General features: G+C 43.0%; 1 protein-coding gene across 3 annotated transcripts; it reads right to left on the bottom strand.

Moving 5' to 3' along the window:
- Nucleotides 1-352: 352 nt before the first annotated feature.
- LOC137368964 (CDKN2AIP N-terminal-like protein) lies at nt 353-22,194 on the bottom strand. 3 transcript variants are annotated; one of them, XM_068029356.1, is made up of 3 exons: nt 21,891-22,194; nt 17,221-17,323; nt 353-520 (listed from the first exon to the last, which is right to left on the bottom strand). In XM_068029356.1, exons 1-3 carry the CDS (start codon nt 22,136-22,138, stop codon nt 461-463), a joined length of 411 nt encoding a protein of 136 aa, XP_067885457.1. In that variant the 5' UTR covers nt 22,139-22,194; the 3' UTR covers nt 353-460. The 3 variants fall into 3 exon arrangements, with proteins under 3 accessions (XP_067885457.1, XP_067885455.1, XP_067885456.1); XM_068029354.1 differs by lacking the exon at nt 353-520 and adding an exon at nt 3,986-11,792 and having other exon boundaries at nt 17,190-17,323; nt 21,891-22,190; XM_068029355.1 differs by lacking the exon at nt 353-520 and adding an exon at nt 11,546-11,792 and having other exon boundaries at nt 21,891-22,191.
- Nucleotides 22,195-23,049: the final 855 nt, after the last annotated feature.

The following is a 23,049-nucleotide window of genomic DNA, read 5'->3' as shown; positions in this document are numbered from 1 at the left end:
CATGAGTGAACAATGTGGATACATCTGCTAATGGCGGCAAAAGGGTCAGAGATGATAAATGATTTAAGGTTCTCTAGCAATGTAATGACACCACCATGAAGACAAATAGAATTTAGGTTGTAACGCAAGACGTTATGATATAAAGCTAAGAATATAGTTTCGCTGTACTAGGACTTACTACAGTCACATTGAATCCAGTTTTGGTCTCCATGTGGCAGAGGATACCAACGTCCCAGAAAAGGATGAGGAGGGCAACCTAAAGTCTTTGTGCTGTTAATGATCAGATATGCTTGAGGATTTGGGGCTGTTTTCATGAAAAACAAGCTTACACAAGATATGTTTGAGGTTTTTAATGTAGTGAATAGATTCTGTCTGTTTAGATAGTAAATGATAGGGATCGGAGAATGAGAGAAATAGAGGTGCAGAAGGGAACCATTTGCCCATCGAGTCCATGGAAATTTCAGTCAGAATGCAAAAACTTTGCTGTATTTGCTTCTTGTACCCAGAGATGTGTTATACGCTAGAAAAAAAAACACACAGGCATAATGTACTTCGTTAGTCAGCATTCAGACATATTGTACCCTTAAGAGCATATCATGGCAGGCAATGCTCAGGAAATAAAATACTGAACTCAACGACAATTTATTCAATATCTACCATACAGAAAGTCTCATATTTATGAGTGCCATAACTGATGTAGCTAATTTTTTGTATTATATATTGTACTGAACCAGTTAATTAGTTTACTATTTGTGTATAAGTATTAAAGTATGTTTTACAGCAGTTTTCAATATGATAAAAGAGGATCTGGCCAAAGTGGACTGGGAGCAGCGACTTGTAGGAAAGTCTACATCAGACCAGTAGGAGACATTCAAAGAGGAAATAGTGAGAGTTCAGAGCCAACATGTACCCGTTAAGGTGAAGGGTAGGACCAACAAGTCCAGGGAACGCTGGATGTCAAGGGAAATAGAGGATTGCATCAGGGGAAAAAAAGGAGGCTTATCAGAGCACTGAAAACAGCAGAGGCCCTAGAGGAGTATAAAAAGTGTAGGGGGGTACTTAAAAAAGTAATTAGGAAAGCGAAGAGGGGACATGAAAAAACACTGGCGGGCAAGATAAAGGAAAATCCTAAGGCATTTTATAAGTATAGGAAGGGCAAGAAGATAAGCAGGGAAAGAGTAGGGCCCATTAGGGACCAAAGTGGCAATCTGTGTATGGAGCCAGAGGATATAGGTGAGGTTTTAAATGATTACTTTTCATCTGTATTCACTATGGAGAAGGACGATGTAGGTGTAGAGATCAGGGAGGGGGATAGTGATATACTTGAACATATTAGTATTGAAAGGGAGGAAGTATTAGTTGTTTTCGCGGGCTTAAAAGTGGATAAATCCCCAGGCCCAAATGAGATGTATCCCAGGCTGTTATGTGAGGCAAGGGAGGAGATTGCAGGGGCTCTGACACAAATTTTCAAATCCTCTCTGGCCACAGGAGAGGTACCAGAGGATTGGAGGACAGCGAATGTGGTACCATTATTTAAGAAGGGTAGCAGGGATAAACCAGGTAATTACAGGCCGGTGAGTCTAACATCAGTGGTTGGAAAATATTGGAAAAAATTCTGAGGGACAGGATTAATCGCCACTTGGAGAGGCAGAGATTAATCAGGGATAGTCAGCATGGCTTTGTCAGGGGGAGATCATGTCTAACTAACTTGATTGAATTTTTCGAGGAGGTGACCAGATGTGTAGATGAGGGTAATGCAGTTGATGTAGTCTACATGGACTTCAGTAAGGCTTTTGATAAGGTCCCGCATGGGAGATTGGTTAAGAAGGTAAGAGCCCATGGGATCCAGGGCAATTTGGCAAATTGGATCCAAAATTGGCTTAGTGGCAGGAGGCAGAGGGTGATGGTCGAGGTTTGTTTCTGAGAGTGGAAGCCAGTGGTGTTCCACAGGGATTGGTGCTGGGACCCTTGCTGTTTGTAGTGTACATTAATGATTTAGACATGAATATAGGAGGTATGATCAGTGGTGTCGTAAATAGTGAGGAGGAAGGCCTTAGATTACAGGACGATATACATGGGCTGGTAAAATGGGCAGAGCAGTGGCAAATGGAATTTAATCCCGAGAAGTGTGAGCTGATGCATTTCGGGAGGACTAACAAGGCAAGGGAATGTACAATGGATGGTAGGATCCTAGGAAGTACAGAGGGTCGGAGGGACCTTGATGTACTGGTCCATAGGTCACTGAAGGCAGCAGCACAGATAGATAAGGTGGTTAGGAAGGCATATAGGATACTTGCCTTTATTAGCAGAGGCATAGTATATAAGAGTAGGGAGGTTATGATGGAGCTGTATAAAACGCTAGTTAGGCCACAGCTGGAGTACTGTGTACATTTCTGGGCACCACACTATAGGAAAGATGTGATTGCACTGGAGAGGGTGCAGAGGAGATTCACCAGGATGTTGCCTGGGCTGGAGCGTTTCAGCTATGAAGAGAGACTGAAAAGGCTAGGGTTGTTTTCCTTGGAGCAGAGAAGGCTGAGGGGGGACATGATTGAGGTATACAAAATTATGAGGGGCATTGATAGATTAGATTGGAAGAAACTTTTTCCCTTAGCCAGGGGGGCATAGATTTAAGGTAAGGGGCAGGAGGTTTAGATGGGATTTGAGGAAAAATATTTTCATCCAGAGGGTGGTTGGAATCTGGAACACACTGCTTGAAGAGGTGGTAGAGGCAGGAACCATCACAACATTTGAGAAGTATTTAGATGAGCACTTGAAACGCCATAGCATACAAGGCTACGGACCAGGTGCTGGAAAATGGGATTAGAATAGGTAGGTGCTTGATGGCCAGCACAGACACGATGGACTGAAGGGCCTGTTTCTGTGCTGTATGACTCTAAAGTTTCTGTTCAAGTTCCAGAACAAGAATTTGAACTAGCTGATTCTGCTACTTCATCTCAAGCTCAGGGACACCAAGGACAATTGTAGAATTCCACCATTGACTAGTTGACAGCATATACCAGAATCAAGTCAAGAAACACTGCTAATCTACATGGTTCAGTACCACACTTAGCGCATTTACCACCAACCCACTGGAGAAGCCTATTCAGATTCAGTTCTACTGTTAGGTGTGATTGAAATTACTTTTATGTCATCAACTTTTCTGAAAAATAGCAGACAGCAGTTAAGATGTTATTTAGTTAAAACGTCCATAAACCATTTGGGGTTTGCTTGCTTATGATGTTATTTTATCCTTCATAAAAATTAGTCTAATACAGATATTGAGCCATCATTACATACATGGACATGTATTCTTTTGTATATCAAAAATTTTATAACTACAGCACATTTTGGGTGACCATTTTATTTAAATCAATCTGTCCATGTGTATTTTAAGGCAAATTTCTATAGTCCAACTTCTACCCACTCCCATATCCCAACAAATTGGCTTCATGATCCTTACCCTCATTTTCAAATCCCTCCACTGGGATACCCCACTCTACTTTAGTGATTTCCTGCCTCACATTCCTGTACTCATTCTTTGCTTCCCTGACATCTAGTTATTCATGATTCTGTCCTGCATCTCTAACATCACTGAACATTATAATAAAAGCAAAATACTGCGGATGCTGGAAATCTGAAACAAAAACAAGAAATGCTTGATTCACTCAGCAGGTCTGGCAGCATCTGTGGAAAGAGAAGCAGAGTTAACGTTTCGGGTCAGTGACCCTTCTTCGGAACTGACAAATATTAGAAAAGTCACAGATTATAAACAAGTGAGGTGGGGGTTGGGCAAGAGATAACAAAGGAGAAGGTGCAGATTGGACCAGGCCACCCTGGCTCCTGAAACTCAATTCCTAGTTCCCTGTTTTGCCACCTCACTCACAGCTTTCAAAACCCTTCTCTTCACTCCATTGGCCAGTTTTACCATGTTTTCTTTCTTCTCACTGCCCATTGTTTCTCATCCTCAACACAGGCACAATACCAAAGATGAAATATCTTTAATATTAAAAAAATACAAAACAGAATGGATGGATAGTTGAAAGGGTTTGTTTTATACAAGTAAATAATTTTCTGAAACAAACATATAGATATATAAATCAGTTTAGAAAGGCCTACAACAAAACCTAGCACAGAAAACAGTTGTTACATTAACAAATTTGAAAAAGATTACAACCATAACTCAGAACTGACCATACAATATTGTGGTAGGTAAAGGTGCATCAGTAGATTGCTTTATTTTATCAAATTTATTGCCAGAAGTAGACAGTAATCCTGTATGAATCCTGACTTGTAAGAATGCGAGTTTCCAAAGTATGGTATGCAGTGCTGATTCTGTAATAATCAATGCAGCAACCTGAAGGTTTTACACTGAAATAAATAACAGGGAGCTCTCCCACTGTACTTTTTAAATGAGCTTCAATTCCTCTATGCTTGAAGCAGAACATGGTAAGGACCAGTGGTGGTCAGAGTGCACAAGAGAGACTGCTTTCAAATTCAAACATGCAAGATGTCAGAGATTAGTACTTGCTGGCCACTAAATCCACACAAAAGATATACAATCTACTAAACTGAAACTGGGAAACTCACACCTTCTGTCTCCCATTCCAGCACAATCTTTACTCACGATATCCATTGGAATACAATAAAGCAGACCTTCAAGCTATCACTATACATTCAAAAAAAATTCAATAAGCCGTTAACCTGTTGCACATTAAACATTCCCAAGTCTACAGCTTGAATTTTATTGCCAAAATTATATTACTCCTCAAATTACATTACTTGGATTGAACAGCTAATGCAAGAAACATGTCTAAGAATTAACTTGCAACATTATCAGTACATTAAGGATATAGGAACAACTGTCATAAAATTTAAGGCCTATATTAAAGAATCTGAACTCGAATATGGATACAGAACTTGTTCAGTAATTAACTTAATTTTAGGATTTACGATTTAAGAAATTTTGCGACATAAATCAACCCATTAATTACTTTCCTGGAATGATTTTGTATTTACACACCTATTTTATTCTGTTTACGAACTCATTTTTTAAACAGGCAGAACAGTGTTAATTCACTTTCACATGTGCCACTGAAATAGCGTCAAGCACCAGCCACACACTGCATGCTCGTTGGCTGTGCTGGCATTTAATCCCTTCATGGGCCAAAATCTATATTTAAGTTTGAAAACATAGAGCTCATCATCAAGTCAATTTTCAGTTTGTTCAGACATATTTTTGTGTTATCAACTTAGCGCTGTGTGAATGAAATGGACAGAAAAAGGGATTCAGTGCAACAAAAATTAAAAGAGTCACTTGTAATACCACACACAAAAGCAATTTTCAAAGACAATTTGAAAATCCAAAACCAGGCATCATATAGCCAATTCTGATGAAATTTCATCAACCTAGAACATTAACTCTGTTTTTCTCTTCACAGATGCTGCCTGACTTGCTGAGCATTTCCAGCATTTTCTGTTTTTATATACTACTATAATCAAACTGGTTGTGTAGGAACTAAAATCTATTTAACTTAAATAACTTCAAGTCTGCTTAAATTTCTTAGCAACACAAAAAGGATGTACCGTCATCTGTAGGTAAAACACATATTTCATCCAAGCTTGGAATTTGAAACATGACAAAGCAGCGGTTTTGTATTTAGAAATGTTTTGACAAGTCCCACAACTGGAAGTAGTGCTTTGAGCTGCTTCCAGAGTGATGTACAAGACAGTACCTTTGAGATTCAGTTTAACGGTCAAACATGTCTCCCAGAGAGGGTTTCTGAGAAACACCATTTCTGACAGTTGCTTAATACTTTCTAAAGCCCATCCTATGTTATAGAAATCCCACAGCCAGACTTTTCATGGAGTGGTTATGAACCACTGCAACATGCTTCTACCTATCATTACTTCTAATTTTAAGAAATATGCTAAAAAAAACATTTTTAATTGATATGGACTGTCATATAGACATTAAAATTATTTACGTAAGCTTGACCATTTCAATACTGCAAATTAGTGTTTGCAATTGTGTTTGAGGTTACCTTGAACTATTATTCACTGCAAAGAATATTACAATTAATTTTAGATCGGGTACTACTCTTCTGCATAGGACTTTGCTGTAGTAGCAAAAGGTGGGAAATGGTGTTCCTCAGAGATCAGTGCTGGGACCACTGTTCACCATTTACATAAACAATTTGGACTTGGGAATCAGAAGTACAATTTCAAAATTTGCGCACGACACCAAATTTGGGGTGCAGCTCACACAGAGGAGGACTGCGACTATATAGAGGAAGACATGAATAAACTTGCCGATTGAGCGTGTAATTGGCAAATTAACTTCAATATACATATGTGTGAGGTGGTACGTTTCGATAGAAATAAGGAGGCCACATACTCCTTGGAAAATAACTATCCAAATGAGCTGAAGGAGCAGAGGGATCTGGGGATACAGATACACAAATCACTAGAAGTAGCAACGTAGGTTAACAAGGCCATTAAAAAAAACACAAAGCACTGGGGCTCATTTCTAGGGGGACAGAGCTGAAAAGCAGGCAAGATATGCTAAACTTGCATAGAACCATGGTTGCACCACACTTGGAGTACTGTGAACAGTTCTGGTCTCCATATCATAAAAATAGGGTGGAAGGAGGCTTGCATGAAGCATAAACAATGATATAGACATATTGGGTCAAATGGCCCATTTCTGTGCTGTAAATACTATGTAATACTAGGGGGCAGGCAGATAGAGCAATGTCTCAACACCTATGATACAAACCTTTTTTCCGTTGCATTCATACCTTCCATACATAATTTGAATCCAAAAACATTCTCCCAAGCATACTTAATTACTTCAGCTCATTGTCTGATTTCTCTCAAAGACAGTAAATCATCTGAGTTAATCTTTACTTTGATTCTAAATTAACCTTCTGTAAATGGTGGAACTGGATAGTTCAATATTTGTAGATTATTGAATCCTGATCTTTATATTATGTTTCCAAACAGCCCTGCACAGGATTCAAATGACATAACCAGAATGTTACCTATTTATAGTTACGCTAAATTTTTATATAAGTCACTAGTTAGGTCTCAGCTGGAGTATGTGTGTCAGATTCTGGGCAACACACTTTATAAAGGATGTCAAGACCTCGGAGCGGGTGCAGAGATTTACTAGAATGGTACCTCCTCTAACTACCAGTAGGTCACCCTGATGGTATGTCATTCAAAATGTTCTTTCCAGACAATTCAGGTCAGGAAGGACAAAATCTATCATTGCACTACTGTTTTCCATAATTCAAGGAGACAGCACATGAAAATTTCACATACCCATTATGATTTACAAAAATCATCGTGATGTCCTTGAAAGAGTTAAAAAAGCAAACCAAAACTTTACATTGGAACTGAAATAGAAAAATCTTTTACGTGTGACTAAATTGCAACAGTGGTCTCTTTGGTCTCTTCCTGCCACTGCCCAGAGTGTCTTTAGCCTGCTGATAACAGTCTACATGCACAGTAACAATTAAAGCTGAAAATCCCTGAAATAAAATTAAAACATTTCCATTGTAGCTCCCATTGAGAATGATATAATTAAAACTACACATTACACATGTTTTAGCAGGGGTAGGCTATTGAAAAGGTTATTACTTGTCATCTAGGTTATTATTTCAAGGAATTAAGACACTAACTATTCTGGACTCAATTTGAATTCCACAGCCATCCCATCACTTGGATACTTCTGTCTCTCAGATCCCTTCATTTAAACTCAGTTGTCAGTACAAGGTATAACAGGTATTCTTTGCTAATCGGCTTCTGCTGATTCTGTTACAAAGAAAACATTTGCAATATAGAGCAATAGCTGCACTAATCCATTGTCTGACAGCTTTCATTTTGTAGGTTTTGAATCCATTTTATTTTAAATTCTAATGAAGCCAAATGTTTATCTTGATTAAATTTGTGGATTGACATGTTGACCAAAACAAAAATTTTTTAAAAAGGAAAAAGGAAAAAAATTAAACATTTATTCAGGGGAAAAAATCTTAAAGCAACTGCATCCCACCATTCTGGCACTGTTGATGGTACTGGTAGCTGAACCACATTTTAATGTAATTAAAAAGCGATAGAAAATTGTTATTAAAAATTAGGTGAACGCTCCTGCCTCATCAGGTGGAGGAGAAGTAGGTGCTGGTTAAAGCACCCTCTTAACTTCATTCCAGCAATAGAACAAAGAAAATTACAGCACAGGAACAGGCCCTTCGGCCCTCCAAGCCTGCGCCGATCCAGATCCTAAATCTAAACCGGTCGCCTATTTTCTAAGGGTCTGTATCTCTTTGCTTCATGCCCATTCATGTATCTGTCTAGATACATCTTAAAAGACATTATCGTGCCCGCGTCTACCACCTCCGCTGGCAATGCATTCCAGGCACCCACCACCCTCTGCGTAAAGAACTTTCCACGCATATCCCCCCTAAACTTTTCCCCTCTCACTTTGAACTCGTGACCCCTAGTAATTGAATCCCCCACTCTGGGGAAAACGCTTCTTGCTATCCACCCTGTCTATACCTCTCATGATTTTATACACCTCAATCAGGTCCCCCCTCAACCTCCGTCTTTCTAATGAAAATAATCCTAATCTACTCAACCTCTCTTCATAGCTAGCGCCCTCCATACCAGGCAACATCCTGGTGAACCTCCTCTGCACCCTCTCCAAAGCATCTACATCCTTTTGGTAATGTGGCGACCAGAACTGCACGCAGTATTCCAAATGTGGCCGAAACAAAGTCTTATACAACTGTAACATGACCTGCCAACTCTTGTACTCAATACCCCGTCCGATGAAGGAAAGCATGCCGTATGCCTTCTTGACCACTCTATTGACCTGCGTTGCCACCTTCAGGGAACAATGGACCTGAACACCCAAATGTCTCTGTACATCAATTTTCCCCAGGACTTTTCCATTTACTGTATAGTTCACTCTTGAATTGGATCTTCCAAAATGCATCACCTCGCATTTGCCCTGATTGAACTCCATCTGCCATTTCTCTGCCCAACTCTCCAATCTATCTATATTCCGGTGTATTCTCTGACAGTCCCCTTCACTATCCGCTACTCCACCAATCTTGGTGTCATCTGCAAACTTGCTAATCAGACCACCTATATTTTCCTCCAAATCATTTATGTATATCACAAACAACAGTGGTCCCAGCACGGATCCCTGTGGAACACCACTGGTCACACGTCTCCATTTTGAGAAACTCCCTTCCACTGCTACTCTGTCTGCTGTTGCCCAGCCAGTTCTATATCCATCTAGCTAGTACACCCTGGACCCCATGCGACTTCACTTTCTCCATCAGCCTACCATGGGGAACCTTATCAAACGCCTTACTGAAGTCCATGTATATGACATCTACAGCCCTTCCCTCATCAATCAACTTTGTCACTTCCTCAAAGAATTCGATTAAGTTGGTAAGACATGACCTTCCCTGCACAAAACCATGTTGCCCATCACTGATAAGCCCATTTTCTTCCAAATGGGAATAGATCCTATCCCTCAGTAACTTCTCCAGCAGCTTCCCTACCACTGACGTCAGGCTCATAGGTCTATAATTACCTGGATTATCCCTGCTACCCTTCTTAAACAAGGGGACAACATTAGCAATTCTCCAGTCCTCCGGGACCTCACCCGTGTTTAAGGATGCTGCAAAGATATCTGTTAAGGCCCCAGCTATTTCCTCTCTCGCTTCCCTCAGTAACCTGGGATAGATCCCATCCGGACCTGGGGACTTGTCCCCAGGCTTAATTTCAGGCGAACACCCCCTAATGCCCCGGTCTGAGTTCTTCCCCCACACTCATCATTCGTAAATTATGGAAATATGTTGGTACCATTGGGTTATGGAATTAGTTCTCCTAAAATCTGAGTTGATACTGCCAAAATGTAATTTTACTTTGGAAATGGTAAGACATCCCTTATTATCTACAAAGAAGAAAGATGCATGCTTCTGGTCAGGCAATTCTTTCAGCGGCCTAGCAGGTTAATATGCTTTTGGCCAGGGAATTATGTACTTCAGCAGGCTGTACAAAGTCTGGAATAAAGCACACTGCACAACTTATCTAGGGGTGAAGATTCCAGTCATGTTGCTTATGCTGGGCTTATTTAACTACTAGACTCCCATTTCAGATTAGGTGGACATTTGGGCTGGACTTTCTTTTTAAAACCAGGAATGAGCTGTAACTCGATTACCAATTTTGATGGAACAAGGATCATTCCAACCCAACCTGAAGTGGCGGCCCAGTATTTAAATAAGCCCAGTAAGAGTTGTGACTAAACTAACTCGGATTCTGACCATGACCCAAAATGAAGTATTCTATTCAGTATGCTTTATTTTGAGTAATTTTATACAACCTAGTAAAAGATACACCAGTGCCTGACACGATAATGGAAGATCATTGAGGCTCTCATACACTTTAAAAAAGAACACAACAAAGAAAGATACATTAAGTTTGTTTCTCTTTTCAAATAATTCAAGTAGCCACAAGAACATTTTTTGCAGTAACTTGAAGGAACTTCAAGATTACTTACTTATTCATACTAGATTTGCACCAATAATCCAGAATATAACTTTTGACCCTAGTATTTCTTTCAATTTTAGAAACTATAGGGCATTGCAGCTTTAAGCTTCTCCCAAAAGAAACTGAAATAACCTATAACTACAACAGCAATATGTGCCTTTTACAATCATCAAATAATTCGACAAACAGACTTCTGTTGTGTTTTTCTAAGGAAATATACATAACATGTTTCCAATTACTTCATTAGAAGATCATTTACAAGCTTTTCTTTGTTTACCTTGTACTAGATTCTAAGGGATTCACTAATGCGGGAGCTAGGTTTAACCGATGCGTATCGTCACTCAAAAGAACTAAATCCTCAATCTCACTTCCTTTGAATTTTCTTTTACATATCTTCACTGTAACCTTCTGTTTCAAGAACAATTTCACAGCCTCTTTAGCAGCCATTTCTCTGGCACTCACTTTGCATTTACCATATCCTGTTGCCAAATATACAGACTTGGACCTTAGTTCACAAACAATCCCTTCACGTGTAGAGCTTTGTGGTAAATGTAGTTCAGAAATATCTTTCAGGGGAACGCACACACTTTCAAGGGTCCCCTTTACTGATTGTATGCAGTTACTCAAAATGCCCAAATGGTTAATCTCATTGCTGAAACCACCAGCTGACACCAACTTCCACGCTATAGCCTTGTAGAGTTTATTGTAAAAGGTCTGCTTCTCTTTTACAGCTTCAGGAGTTAAACTGATCACTGTTATGGGGGTCTTGCAGCTTTGTGAGACAGGGGGCTGCACAGCTTTTTGGGAACTCCCTACAGAGGCAGAGCGATCAACAATGTCTGGCTGAACATTGGGCTTAACATCTGCAGAATTAGATGAAAAATGCTTGGTCTGTGCTGGAGCTTCAGGACGATGCGGTAGTGTCTGCTGATGGCTGACTGTAACTTGCGTAGGAGTAGCGACTTTCTTTACTTCAGTCTCTTTCAAGACTTGCCGGACCTCCTTTTGATTTGAGCTGGTGGATGGTGCAGGACAAACTGGAGCTTGAACCTGGGGTTCAGGCAAAGGAACTGATGGTTCACTCACAGGAAAGCCATCCAGGCCTGGAATTCTGGTGTGACTGACATCCTGGCTGCCATTCCCTGTGCATTCAGACGAAGCATATTCCATGCAAGTATCTTCTTTAACTGCCTTTTTCGTTGCACAAAGTGGTTCTTTTGTTGTTTCTGTTGAAATAAACATAAACGTGTGGAATCCATGTTACAGAATACACTTCAAATTGAAGCTTAGTGTTTAGAGTCCAAAAACATTAAAAAATACTGGCGATAAGTCCAGGTACAAGCCTCCACAGCCGAGCACTACTGTTAAGAGTTAGCTCACCAATTAAAAAAATAGTTGCCATTGGAAGAAATCGTACTTATGATCAGGGCCACTGATTCACAATGGCTGAATAAGCCATTTTGGGGGGGGGGGGGGGGGGAAGGGGGGGAATTTAATTTGTAGGGGATCACACTTATCAGTCAGTTTGTAATTAGGGCCACTAGTTTATGGTAACTGAGTAAGGCTTTTATTACATGGATATATGGAGTTTTCCAGATTTTGGAAGTCAAATTTCACAAATCTGTCTGTTTTTCCCTGAAAAATGTAAATGAGTGGTTCTATTTATAATTCAAAGTAGAGAAGAGGAAAATCAATTAGCTCCACCTCGCTCAACATTCCTAGTGTTTAACCACTTACTTTGTTTAAAAACAGGCATTTCTATGTAGATATTGACACTAAATACGCTCAAGCAAAATTAATACTTTCATGAAGTTTACCTGCAGCCCAGCTTAACAGGTAACATATTAAACATTTCAGCAACTCAAGCCCTATATAATTTAACTTCTGAAATTGTTAGTGAAATTAAATGGAAGATATCTTCAAAATATCATCCATTGAAGTTCAAACCCTTATTTTCTCAGCGACATTTTACTTGGCTTACTAGTCAATGCATGATTAACATTCACGCCACACAAGTACCAGGCAACGACCATCGCTAACATGAGAAAAATTAACCATTTCCCCTTGACATTCAACGCCATTACCATTGCTGACTTTCCCACCATCAACATCCTGGGAGTTACCATCGACCAGAAACTGAACTGGAGCAGCCACATAAATACTGTGGCTACAAGAGCAGGTCAGAGGCTGGGAATTCTAAGGCGGATAACTCACCTCCTGACTCCCCAAAGTCTGTCCACCATCTACAAAGCAAAAGTCAGGAGTGTGATGGAATACTCTCCACTTGCCTGGATGAGTGCGGCTCCAACAACACTCAGGAAGCTTGGCACCATCCAGGACAAAGCAGCCTATTTGATTGGCACCCATATCAAACATCTTAAACATTCACTGTCTCTACCACTGAAGCACAGTGGCAGCAGTGTGTACCATATAGAAGATGCACTGCAGCAACTCACCACGCCTGCTTCAACAGCACCTTCCAAGCCTACGACCTTTTCCACCTAGAAGGACAAGGACAGCACATGTATGGGAACACCACCACCACCTGCAAGTTCCCTTCCAAGTCACACACCATCCTGACTTGGAAATATATTGCCATTCCTTCATTGTCGCTAGATCAAAATCCTGGAACTCCTCGTCTAACAGCACTGTTGGTGTACCTACACCCCAAGGACTGCAGTGGTTCAAGACGGTGGCTCACTACCACCTTATCAAGGGAAATTATGGATGGGCAACAAATGCTAGCCTTGCCAGCAACGCCCACATCCTGTAAAAAATCATTTTTTTGTCATACTGTGTAGTGTACACACTATATTACTAATAAACCATGGTTAAATGGCAAGCTTCTGTTAAAGGCAGCTAATAATAAGGCAAAGTACTCTCTTTTCCCTCAAGAATGAAAACAAAAAAGTAAAAGCCAGGCATATCCTGGCATTTAGGTCAGCAGCAGCTACCACCCAAGAGGAAGTCGCCTGTTTATCTGTTCAGCTGACAGAAAACGTAAGACCGAAGCTGGAATTAAAGGGAATTAAACAGAAAAATTACATTTTTTGATGGTTCTGAAACACGACAGGAATCTTTCCAGGGTCAGCCCATTCTCCATTGTGAAAACTTTCCATTTAAAGTTCATTTTTATTCAGTTCTAATTTATGCAAAATTCTTACACTTCTGGATAGCAAATACACACATTTGCTGTTTGTGAATGTGGAATACTTCATGTGTTCCTTGAGTGGTTTGCTATTATTGTAAAGGGCATTCATTAGCTCGAATTTGACTAATTTATCACTAATTGAGAGACAGTCAAACTTAGCACTAGAGAACACAAACAACACATTTAGCTATCTCATTTGAAGAAGCAAACAGGAATCCAGCCCAGGCAGTTGAGTTAAGAGTTTCCTCCTTCTGGTGCTGTAAGCTTCCTAAATAAAATGAGCTTGGACAGCATTAGCTAATCTTTGGTAGGTCCGGATCACAGAAATGAATCAGTCACTATTTAGCAGGCAATCTCTGAGAAGAAGCTACAAGGATGCCTATTATGGGAAACAAAAATATCATAAGAGCAGAAATTACTCTTGTGATATTGCACATAGCAGAGGGAGCATTGCTCAGGAGTTGACCCACAACATACCCAACTTAGTCATGTTTGATGCCAACAATGGGTATCAAAAATTGAAATTGATCCCCTACCCTTTCACTGACATCCTATTATATAAAAACAGAAACTCAATATCAGTATGTTCACCTAAGCTACAGCTAGAACAATGTAACATAGATGCAACTGGATAACTAATAGCTTGTTTGGAGTAAAGCTCTGAGTTAACATTATTTGAAGTATTTCATTGAACAGATTGGTTATAAGAGTATTTATCATGTTGCTCCTCTCTGTTTCACTGAATGAGTTGGATAGATATGTGAATAGCTTGTCTAATGGGTGAAAACACCAGAAGGAGGAAACTCTTAACGCAACTTCCTGGGCTGGATTCATGTTAGCTCCTTCAAATGAAACTGATAAATTTGTTATTTGTAGTGTAAATTAAGACAACAGTAATGAAAAAAATGGATGAACTTGTATTTATACAGTGCCTTTCACAAACTCAAGTCATCCCAAAGTGCTTCATAGCTAATTAAGTACATTTAAAATGCAGTCACTGTCAGGGAAACGTGGCAGCCAATTTGTATATAGCAAGGTCCCACACTCAGCAATGAAACAAATGATCAGGTAACCTTTTTCCAGTGATATTGGTTGAGTAATAAATGCTGGCCATGACACCGAGAACTCCCCTGTGCATGTTTGAATAGTGCCATGGGATCTTTTACATCCAGAGGGGCCAGACAGGGGCTTCAGTTTAACGTCCCATCCAAAAGACGGCACTTCCGACAGTGCAGCACTCCCTCGGTACTGCACTGACGTGTCAGCCCAGATTATGTGCTCATGTTTCTGGACTGGGGCTTGAACCACATGACCTGACTCAGAAGTGAGGGTGCTATCACTGAGCCATGGTTGACACCTCACATTTAATTGGAATTGTGGAATCACACACAGAAACAGGCTATTCAAGCCATCATGTCTGTTCCTTGGAAAAAGCTATCCATTCATCCCACCTCTGTTGTTCTTTCTCTGGTATATAAAAAGAAAGCGAGTAGCTAAAGTGAGCGTGGGACCCTTGGAGGATGCGACTGCAGATTTTAATAACGGGGAACAGGGAAATGGCAGATAATTTAAACCAATATTTTGCATTGGTCTTCAAGGTGGAGGACACTACAAACATCCCACAGATATCAGATAAGCAAGGAGCTAATAGGAGGAAAGATCTTGTAATAGTCTCTATCACGAGGGACAAAGTATTTGACAAACTAATGGGACTAAAGAGAGACAAGTCACCAGGACCTGATGGCCTACATCCAAGGGTTTTAAAGGAAGTGGCTGCAAAGATAGTGGAGGCATTGGTCGAAATATTCCAGAACTCAATGGATTCCGGGAGGGTTCTAGCGGATTGGAAAACTGCTAATGTGACACCCCTGTTCAAGAAGGGAGGGAGACAAAAAGCAGGAAACTATAGGCCAGTCAGCCTAACATCGGTCATTGGAAAAATGCTAAGGAAGAAATAGCAGAACATTTAGAAAAGCTTAACGCAATGAAACAGAGTCAACATGGTTTTGTGAAAGGGAAATCATGTTTGACAAATTTGCTAGAGTTCTTTGAGGATATAACAAGCAGAGTTGATACAAGGGAACAGGTAGATGTAGTATATTTGGATTTCCAGAAGGCATTCAATAAGGTGCCACATAAAAGATTATTGCACAAGATCGGAGCTCAAGGTATTGAGGGTAATGTCTTAGCATGGATTGAGGGACAGAAGATCACCCCTCATTAACCCACAGAAGACAGAGAGTCAGGATTAATGGGTCTTTTTCATGTTGGAAAGACGTAACTAAAGGACTGCCACAAGGATCAGTCCTAGGGCCTCAATTATTTACTATCTATATTAATGACTTGGAGGAGGGGGCAGAGTGTAATATATCCAAATTTGCTGACAGTACAAAAGTAGGTGGCAGGGCATGACGTAATGAGGACATAAGGAATCTGCAAGGGGATATAGATAGGTTGAGTAAGTGGGCTAAATCTTGGCAGATGGAGTTTAATGTAGGAAAGTGAGAGATCATGCACTTTGGTAGGAAGAATCAAAAGGCAGACTATTTAAATGGAGAGACTTCAAAAAAGTGCAGCACAGAGGGATCTGGGTGTTCTTGTGCATGAAACACAAAAAGTTAGCATGCAGGTGCAACTAGTAATTAAGAAGGCAAACGGAATTTTGGCCTTTATTGCTGGTGGGGGGGGGGGGGGGGGGGGGGGTGGAGTTTAAAAATAGCAAAGTCTTGTTACAACTGTACAGAGTGTTGGTGAGGCCACACCTGGAGTGCTGTGCTGAGTTTTGGTCCTCGTATTTAAGAAAGGATACTGGCATTCGAGGCAGTTCAAAAGAGATTCACCAGGCTGATTCCTGAGATGAAGGGGTTAACTTATCAAGAATGGCTAAACAAGTTAGGCCTTTATTCTTTAGAGTTAAGAATGAGGGGTGATCTTATTGAAACGTACAAGATTCTGAGGGGGGCTTGACAGGGTAGATGTTGGGATGATGTTCCCACTAGTGGGGGAATCTCAAACTAGGGGACATAATTACAGAATAAGGGGGCACACATTTAAAACTGAGATGCGAAGAAATTTTTTCTCTCAGAGGACAGTGAATGTCTGGAGTTCTCTACCCCAAAGAGTTGTGGAGGCTAGATCACTGAAGTATTTAAAGAGGTAGACAGATTTTTGAAATATCGGGGAGTTGAGGGCTATGAGGAGCTGGCACGAAAGAGGAGTTGAGGTCTGGGGCAGATCAGCCATGATCTGAATGGCAGGGCAAGCTTGAGGGGCCGAATGGCCTACTCCTGCTTCTTATATTTACTAATTTTTTTTTTTATAAAAGGACCCATTTTTGTCAGAATTTAATCACAAATCTGAAATACAATTATACCCAGCACTGAATAAATTGCAGTTCATTTTAATGAAACAGATAAGCAAGGTCAAAGGTGACCTTTAAAAGAACACTCTAGTATATAGTTAATCTGCTAACCATTGCTGTTTGAAAGGTCTCTTTTCTTCACCTTATTGGCAACCAAATCGTCCCTTCTTGTGTGGACTGGAGCATCTATAACTTTGATGCCTTCTCCCATCTCCAGCACTTTATCCATCACCGCCTTTGAGTATCTGAATCACAAAATGACAAACAGTGCCACCCAATTACAATGTGTACACCAAGACTTGCAGCTAGGTATGTGAACAGCAACTGCATTAGCAAATGTAATCAAATTAGATGATATGTGCACTCTACACACATTTGATTTGAATCTGGTTATTCAGATTTCCTTTACGCAGACCTGGACTGATTGGACCATTCATCTTTTTGAAATAGTAGAAGCGTACAGCCTGCGTTAGATCTTTGAAAGAGCCACAAATTCATCCCACTCCCCTGCTCTTTTCCCATAGTCCTACATTTTTTTTCTTTTCAAGTAGTTATCTAATTCTCATTTGAAAGTTACTACTGAATCTGCTACCACCACCCTTTCAGGCAGTGCAATCCAGATCATAACTCTGCATAAAACAAACTCGTAGCAAAAGTGGGGGCAGACACCTTTAAGCAGTCCATTTGAGAATTATGCTCACTTGGTGGTAATTCCAATACAACATGGGACAATGACAACTCCACCCAGATAAACACAAGTAGTGGGTGATGCAGCATGATTGTGGCTTGAGTCTAGGTACATATGTACGAATTGGCTTGTGTTGAGTTCAGACTCTGAGCCCTGCTTTATGGGGAAGTGCTGTATAGGAGCTAGGAAGAAAGGAGAAGTGAGAGGGGAGCGGTCTGGGTGGCTCATGTATCACCTGGAGTACAGTTATTGAGTCCATTCTTCTTCTTCTTTGGCCTCCTTGTCTCGAGAGACAATGGGTAAGCGCCAGGAGGTGGTCAGTGGTTTGTGGAGCAGCGCCTGGAGTGGCTATAAAGGCCAATATTAGAGTGACAGACTCTTCAACAGGTGCTGCAGAAGAAATTGTTTGTCGGGGCTGTTACATAGTTGGCTCTCCCTTGCGCTTCTGTCTTTTTTCCTGCCAACTGCTAAGTCTCTTCGACTCGCCACACTTTAGCCCCGCCTTTATGGCTGCCCACCAGCTCTGGCGATCACTGGCAACTGACTCCCACGACTTGTGATCAGTGTCACAGGACTTCATGTCGTGTTTGCAGACGTCTTTAAAGCGGAGACATGGACGGCCGGTGGGTCTGATACCAGTGGCGAGCTCGCTGTACAATGTGTCTTTGGGGATCCTGCCATCTTCCATGCGGCTCACATGGCCAAGCCATCTCAAGCACCGCTGACTCAGTAGTGTGTATAAACTGGGGATGTTGGCCGTCTCGAGGACTTCTGTGTTGGAGATACAGTCCTGCCACCTGATGCCAAGGATTCTCCGGAGGCAGCGAAGATGGAATGAATTGAGACGTCGCTCTTGGCTGACATACGTTGTCCAGGCCTCGCTGCCATAGAGCAAGGTACTGAGGACACATTGACTGACATGTGAAAGCAAGCTTCCTGTCCTCTCACTCTGCTAGGTATAAACAATAGCACAGTAAATACAATAGCTGTTAAAAACATATTCTCAAAGTCTTGCTCAAGATCCAACAATAAAAATTGTAATCTCTGCTTCTCAACCACTTCCCAATTCTTTGCCCTCCTTGAGTTGGTGGTGTGGTCATCTACAGAAATTAGAAATCTTTTCTCTGAGAGTTTTGAGTATTTGGAACTCTTTTCCTCAAAAGTACCCCCAACTTTTGTGTTCAGAGTCTTTGAACATTTTTAAGGCAGAGGTAGATAGATTCTTGATAAGCAAGGGGTGAAAGGTTATCGGGGGAAAAGCAGGAATGTAGAGTCAAGGTTACAATTAAATCAGCTATGATCTTATTGAATGGTGGAGGAGGCTCGACGGGTCAAGTGGCCTACAGCTGCTCCTACTTTGTATGTTAGTATGTATAATTGTCTTCCATGCTTTTTTCTCCCACGACACTAACAATTACTGGTGGGTTTAAGCTAAATAACTACTGACAAGTTTAAAGACAGAACAATAATATATGTTTTTAACATTTTCTATTGTTGGGAGTTGAATTACTAAGATTTTCTACTGAACTGCACGAGGTCGTCTGCAAATCACATACTTTTATTACAGTTAGAATTCTGATACATGTTGACAAGTCAAGTGTGTGCAAAACAGGTTGCTTACAAGTGTTGGAAAAGATACCCACACTTAAAATTGTCGCTCGTTGGCTAGCTGAGCGTCTAACATGCATGGGAGCACAACATCACGTTTAACCACCTCTAGTCTAAGTTACTGACAGATCTAGAAGTAAAACTTTTGCTTGCCTGGCATGGAGTTTGCATTCTCTCCTTATGCTGAGACACACCCAACTTACCTTATATCCAAAGAGCTTAGGCATAGACAGCACTGTTACAGCATTGGCTTGCAAAGCAATCTGGAGCCAAGTGGGAAGAATCCTATTTCAGTGACAGGTCTACCCTTCCAAGTTCCATTGGTGAGCCAAGATGGCTCATCAACTATCACCAGTACCCTGAAACTCCACTGACTTGTTGGGTAAAGACATTGGATTATCATAGAGGGTTAATTTTAGTCCAAACTTACATTGCCGAACATGTCACCTTTGAGCCACCTCAATCTAGAACAGACCTCACTTATGGTTCTCCACACCAACACCCCTTCAGGAATATAGTCAATAATTGAACATTTGACAACTGACAAGTGTGAGTTGGAGTCCTCGCTGTAGTCACAACAGCCAAAAGGAGTGCTCCAGCAACATGTTAAGCAGCCCATCACCACAATATGTGAGGGCATTGCACTGCCACCATTCTCCTGAGGACTGGAGGAGCAGAGTTTCAATAGCTGCTTGCCATTCTAAATTCTACTCCGATCAAGGCAGAACTCCAGACATTCTCATACCTAATCTTCAGACAATACCTTCCTATACTCTAAATTACATTTATGCTCATCAGCTAAGAGGGATATCAACATGGTACAGGGACCTAAACAGGGCAGCTTTTGTACAATGCCCACAATATACATTTAATATTTTAATAATAGGAAATATGATCAGCCATGCATATCTTGCATGTATAATTACATATCTAGATTTTAAACTAGTTAGGTAATGGAGGGTTACCAGGATTTTGATATATTACAGGGATCACCACTTAAATATAGAGAATTCCCTGGTTGCTATTCACATCACCACATCAAATGTTCCTGGTAGCAAACTCCACAACAAAAATTTTAAGAACTGATACTGGGACAGAGTTGAAAATTCTAAACATATCTCAAGGTTGTACTTAAGCCACACAACTTTTACTTCATGAACCTTGGCGATGATTAAGCAGAAAGTCACATTCCACATTTACATTGATACACAACTTTACCTCACCACCACCCCTCCCCCGCTCCAAGTTGCTTTTCCCCTCCTAAGTACTGCTTAGGAGGAGGGGTGGGATGGACGGGGGGGGGGGGTGGGATGGACGGGGGGGGGGGGATGGACGGGGGGGGGGGGGGTGGGATGGGGGGGGGGGTGGGATGGACGGGGAAGGAAGCGAGGGACGGGGGTGGGGGGGGGTGGGATGGACGGGGGGGGGGGGGGGGGTGGGATGAACGGGGGGGGGGGGGGGGGGGTGGGATGAACGGGGGGGGAGGGGGTGGGATGAACGGGGGGGGAGGGGGTGGGATGAACGGGGGGGGAGGGGGTGGGATGAACGGGGGGGGAGGGGGTGGGATGAACGGGGGGGGAGGGGGTGGGATGAACGGGGGGGGAGGGGGTGGGATGAACGGGGGGGGGAGGGGGTGGGATGAACGGGGGGGGGGGAGGGGGTGGGATGAACGGGGGGGGGGAGGGGGTGGGATGAACGGGGGGGGGGAGGGGGTGGGATGAACGGGGGGGGGGGGGAGGGGGTGGGATGAACGGGGGGGGGGGAGGGGGTGGGATGAACGGGGGGGGAGGGGGTGGGATGAACGGGGGGGGGAGGGGGGGGATGAACGGGGGGGGGGGAGGGGGGGGGATGAACGGGGGGGGGAGGGGGGGGGATGAACGGGGGGGGGGAGGGGGTGGGATGAACGGGGGGGGGAGGGGGTGGGATGAACGGGGGGGGGAGGGGGTGGGATGAACGGGGGGGGGAGGGGGTGGGATGAACGGGGGGGGGAGGGGGTGGGATGAACGGGGGGGGGGGAGGGGGTGGGATGAACGGGGGGGGAGGGGGTGGGATGAACGGGGGGGGAGGGGGTGGGATGAACGGGGGGGGAGGGGGTGGGATGAACGGGGGGGGGAGGGGGTGGGATGAACGGGGGGGGGAGGGGGTGGGATGAACGGGGGGGGGAGGGGGTGGGATGAACGGGGGGGGGGAGGGGGTGGGATGAACGGGGGGGGGGAGGGGGTGGGATGAACGGGGGGGGGGAGGGGGTGGGATGAACGGGGGGGATGGGGGATGGGGGGAGGGACGGGAAAGGGGAGGGTGAGGGACGGGAGGAAGGGTGAGTGGGGGATCAGGGACGGGAGGAGGAGGAGGAGGGAGGGAGGCAGTGGTAGACTGCCACAAGTGTCCCAGGCAACAGCTGGGGAGATAGGGAGGCCTGCACTGAATTCCTGCTGTATCACGAAAGGCGCCAGTAACAGAGCTGATGCAGCGGAGTAATGAGGGGCTCGGCTCGGCTGCCCCGGGCCCTCACTTACCGGCAGCCTAGGAAGACATGGTTGGCCCAAACCATGGAGAGAGCGAGGAGCTGGTCAGTACCGTTCCCCAGCTCCAGCACCGCTCCGCTCGCCTTCTGCTCCTCCTTCATGTTGCGGAGGATGAATTCCCGACGGGCCTTCCAGTGCTTCTCGGACTCATGATCTCCCTTCAACGTCTCCACCCAGTCCGACAACCGCCTGTTCTGCTGCAGGAACTCGGACACCAGGTCAACGCCGCCCGCCGCCATGACACAACACCGGCCTGGGCCCAGAACAAGAGAGAGAGGCCTCCTCGCGGAGCTGAGAGGAACTGCAGGGAAAGGCCTCCTGACGGAGCTGAGGAACTGCACGGAGAGGCCTCCTCGCGGAGCTGAGAGGAAGTGCAGGGAGAGGCCTCCTGACGGAGCTGAGAGGAACTGCAGGGAAAGGCCTCCTGACGGAGCTGAGAGGAACTGCAGGGAAAGGCCTCCTGACGGAGCTGAGAGGAACTGCAGGGAAAGGCCTCCTGACGGAGCTGAGGAACTGCACGGAGAGGCCTCCCTACGGAGCTGCGAGGAACTGCAGGGAGGGCAGTTCTGAGATGCAGAGCTCTGAATCTGGGTTAAAACAAGAATTGCCGGAAATACTCAGCAGGTCTGGCAGCAACTGTGGAGAGAGAAGCAGAGTTAACTTTTCAGGTCAGTGACTATTCATCGGAACTAGCAAATATTGGAAATGTAAAAGGTTATAAGCAAGTAAAGCAGGGGTGGCGCAAGAGATAACAAAGGAGAAGGTGTAAATAGGGCAAGGTCACAGAATAGCTGACCAGAAGATCATGGAGCAAAGGCAAACAATATGTTAATGGTGTGTTGAAAGACAGAACATTAGTACAGATAGGGTGTTAATGGACTGAAAATTGAACAGCCGCAAGCAAGTACAAACATGAAAAAAGTGGGTAAGCAAACTGAACAAACTAAGATGAAATAAAATAAACACAAAAAAATTTTTTTAAAAGAAAAAAAAACTAAAAATTAAAGTAAAATAAAAAATGTAGTTATTTTTGGTTAATTTTTTATTTTTCTTTATTTTATATATTTTTTGTGTTTATTTTATTTTATTTCATCTTAGTTTGTTCAGTTTGCTTACCCACTGTTTTCTTCGGGAACATGCGGTTTGCCTT

Source organism: Heterodontus francisci, chromosome 4 (assembly GCF_036365525.1).
Source record: "Heterodontus francisci isolate sHetFra1 chromosome 4, sHetFra1.hap1, whole genome shotgun sequence".
Taxonomy (NCBI): domain Eukaryota; kingdom Metazoa; phylum Chordata; class Chondrichthyes; order Heterodontiformes; family Heterodontidae; genus Heterodontus; species Heterodontus francisci.
The sequence above is the reverse complement of the archived record's forward strand: the minus strand, read 5'-3'. Positions and strand labels throughout refer to the sequence as shown.

What these genes read in the sequence shown, in the direction of transcription:
- LOC137368964 (XM_068029354.1), bottom strand. Translation starts at nt 22,138, where the DNA reads ATGGCGGCGGGCGGCGTTGACCTGGTGTCCGAGTTCCTGCAGCAGAAC. An exon ending in CATGTCTTCCTAGGCTGCCG is followed by an intron (nt 17,324 to 21,890) that starts GTAAGTGAGGGC and finishes TTTGTGATTCAG; the next exon opens with ATACTCAAAGGCGGTGATGG. An exon ending in AGACCTTTCAAACAGCAATG is followed by an intron (nt 11,793 to 17,189) that starts GTTAGCAGATTA and finishes TTATTTCAACAG; the next exon opens with AAACAACAAAAGAACCACTT.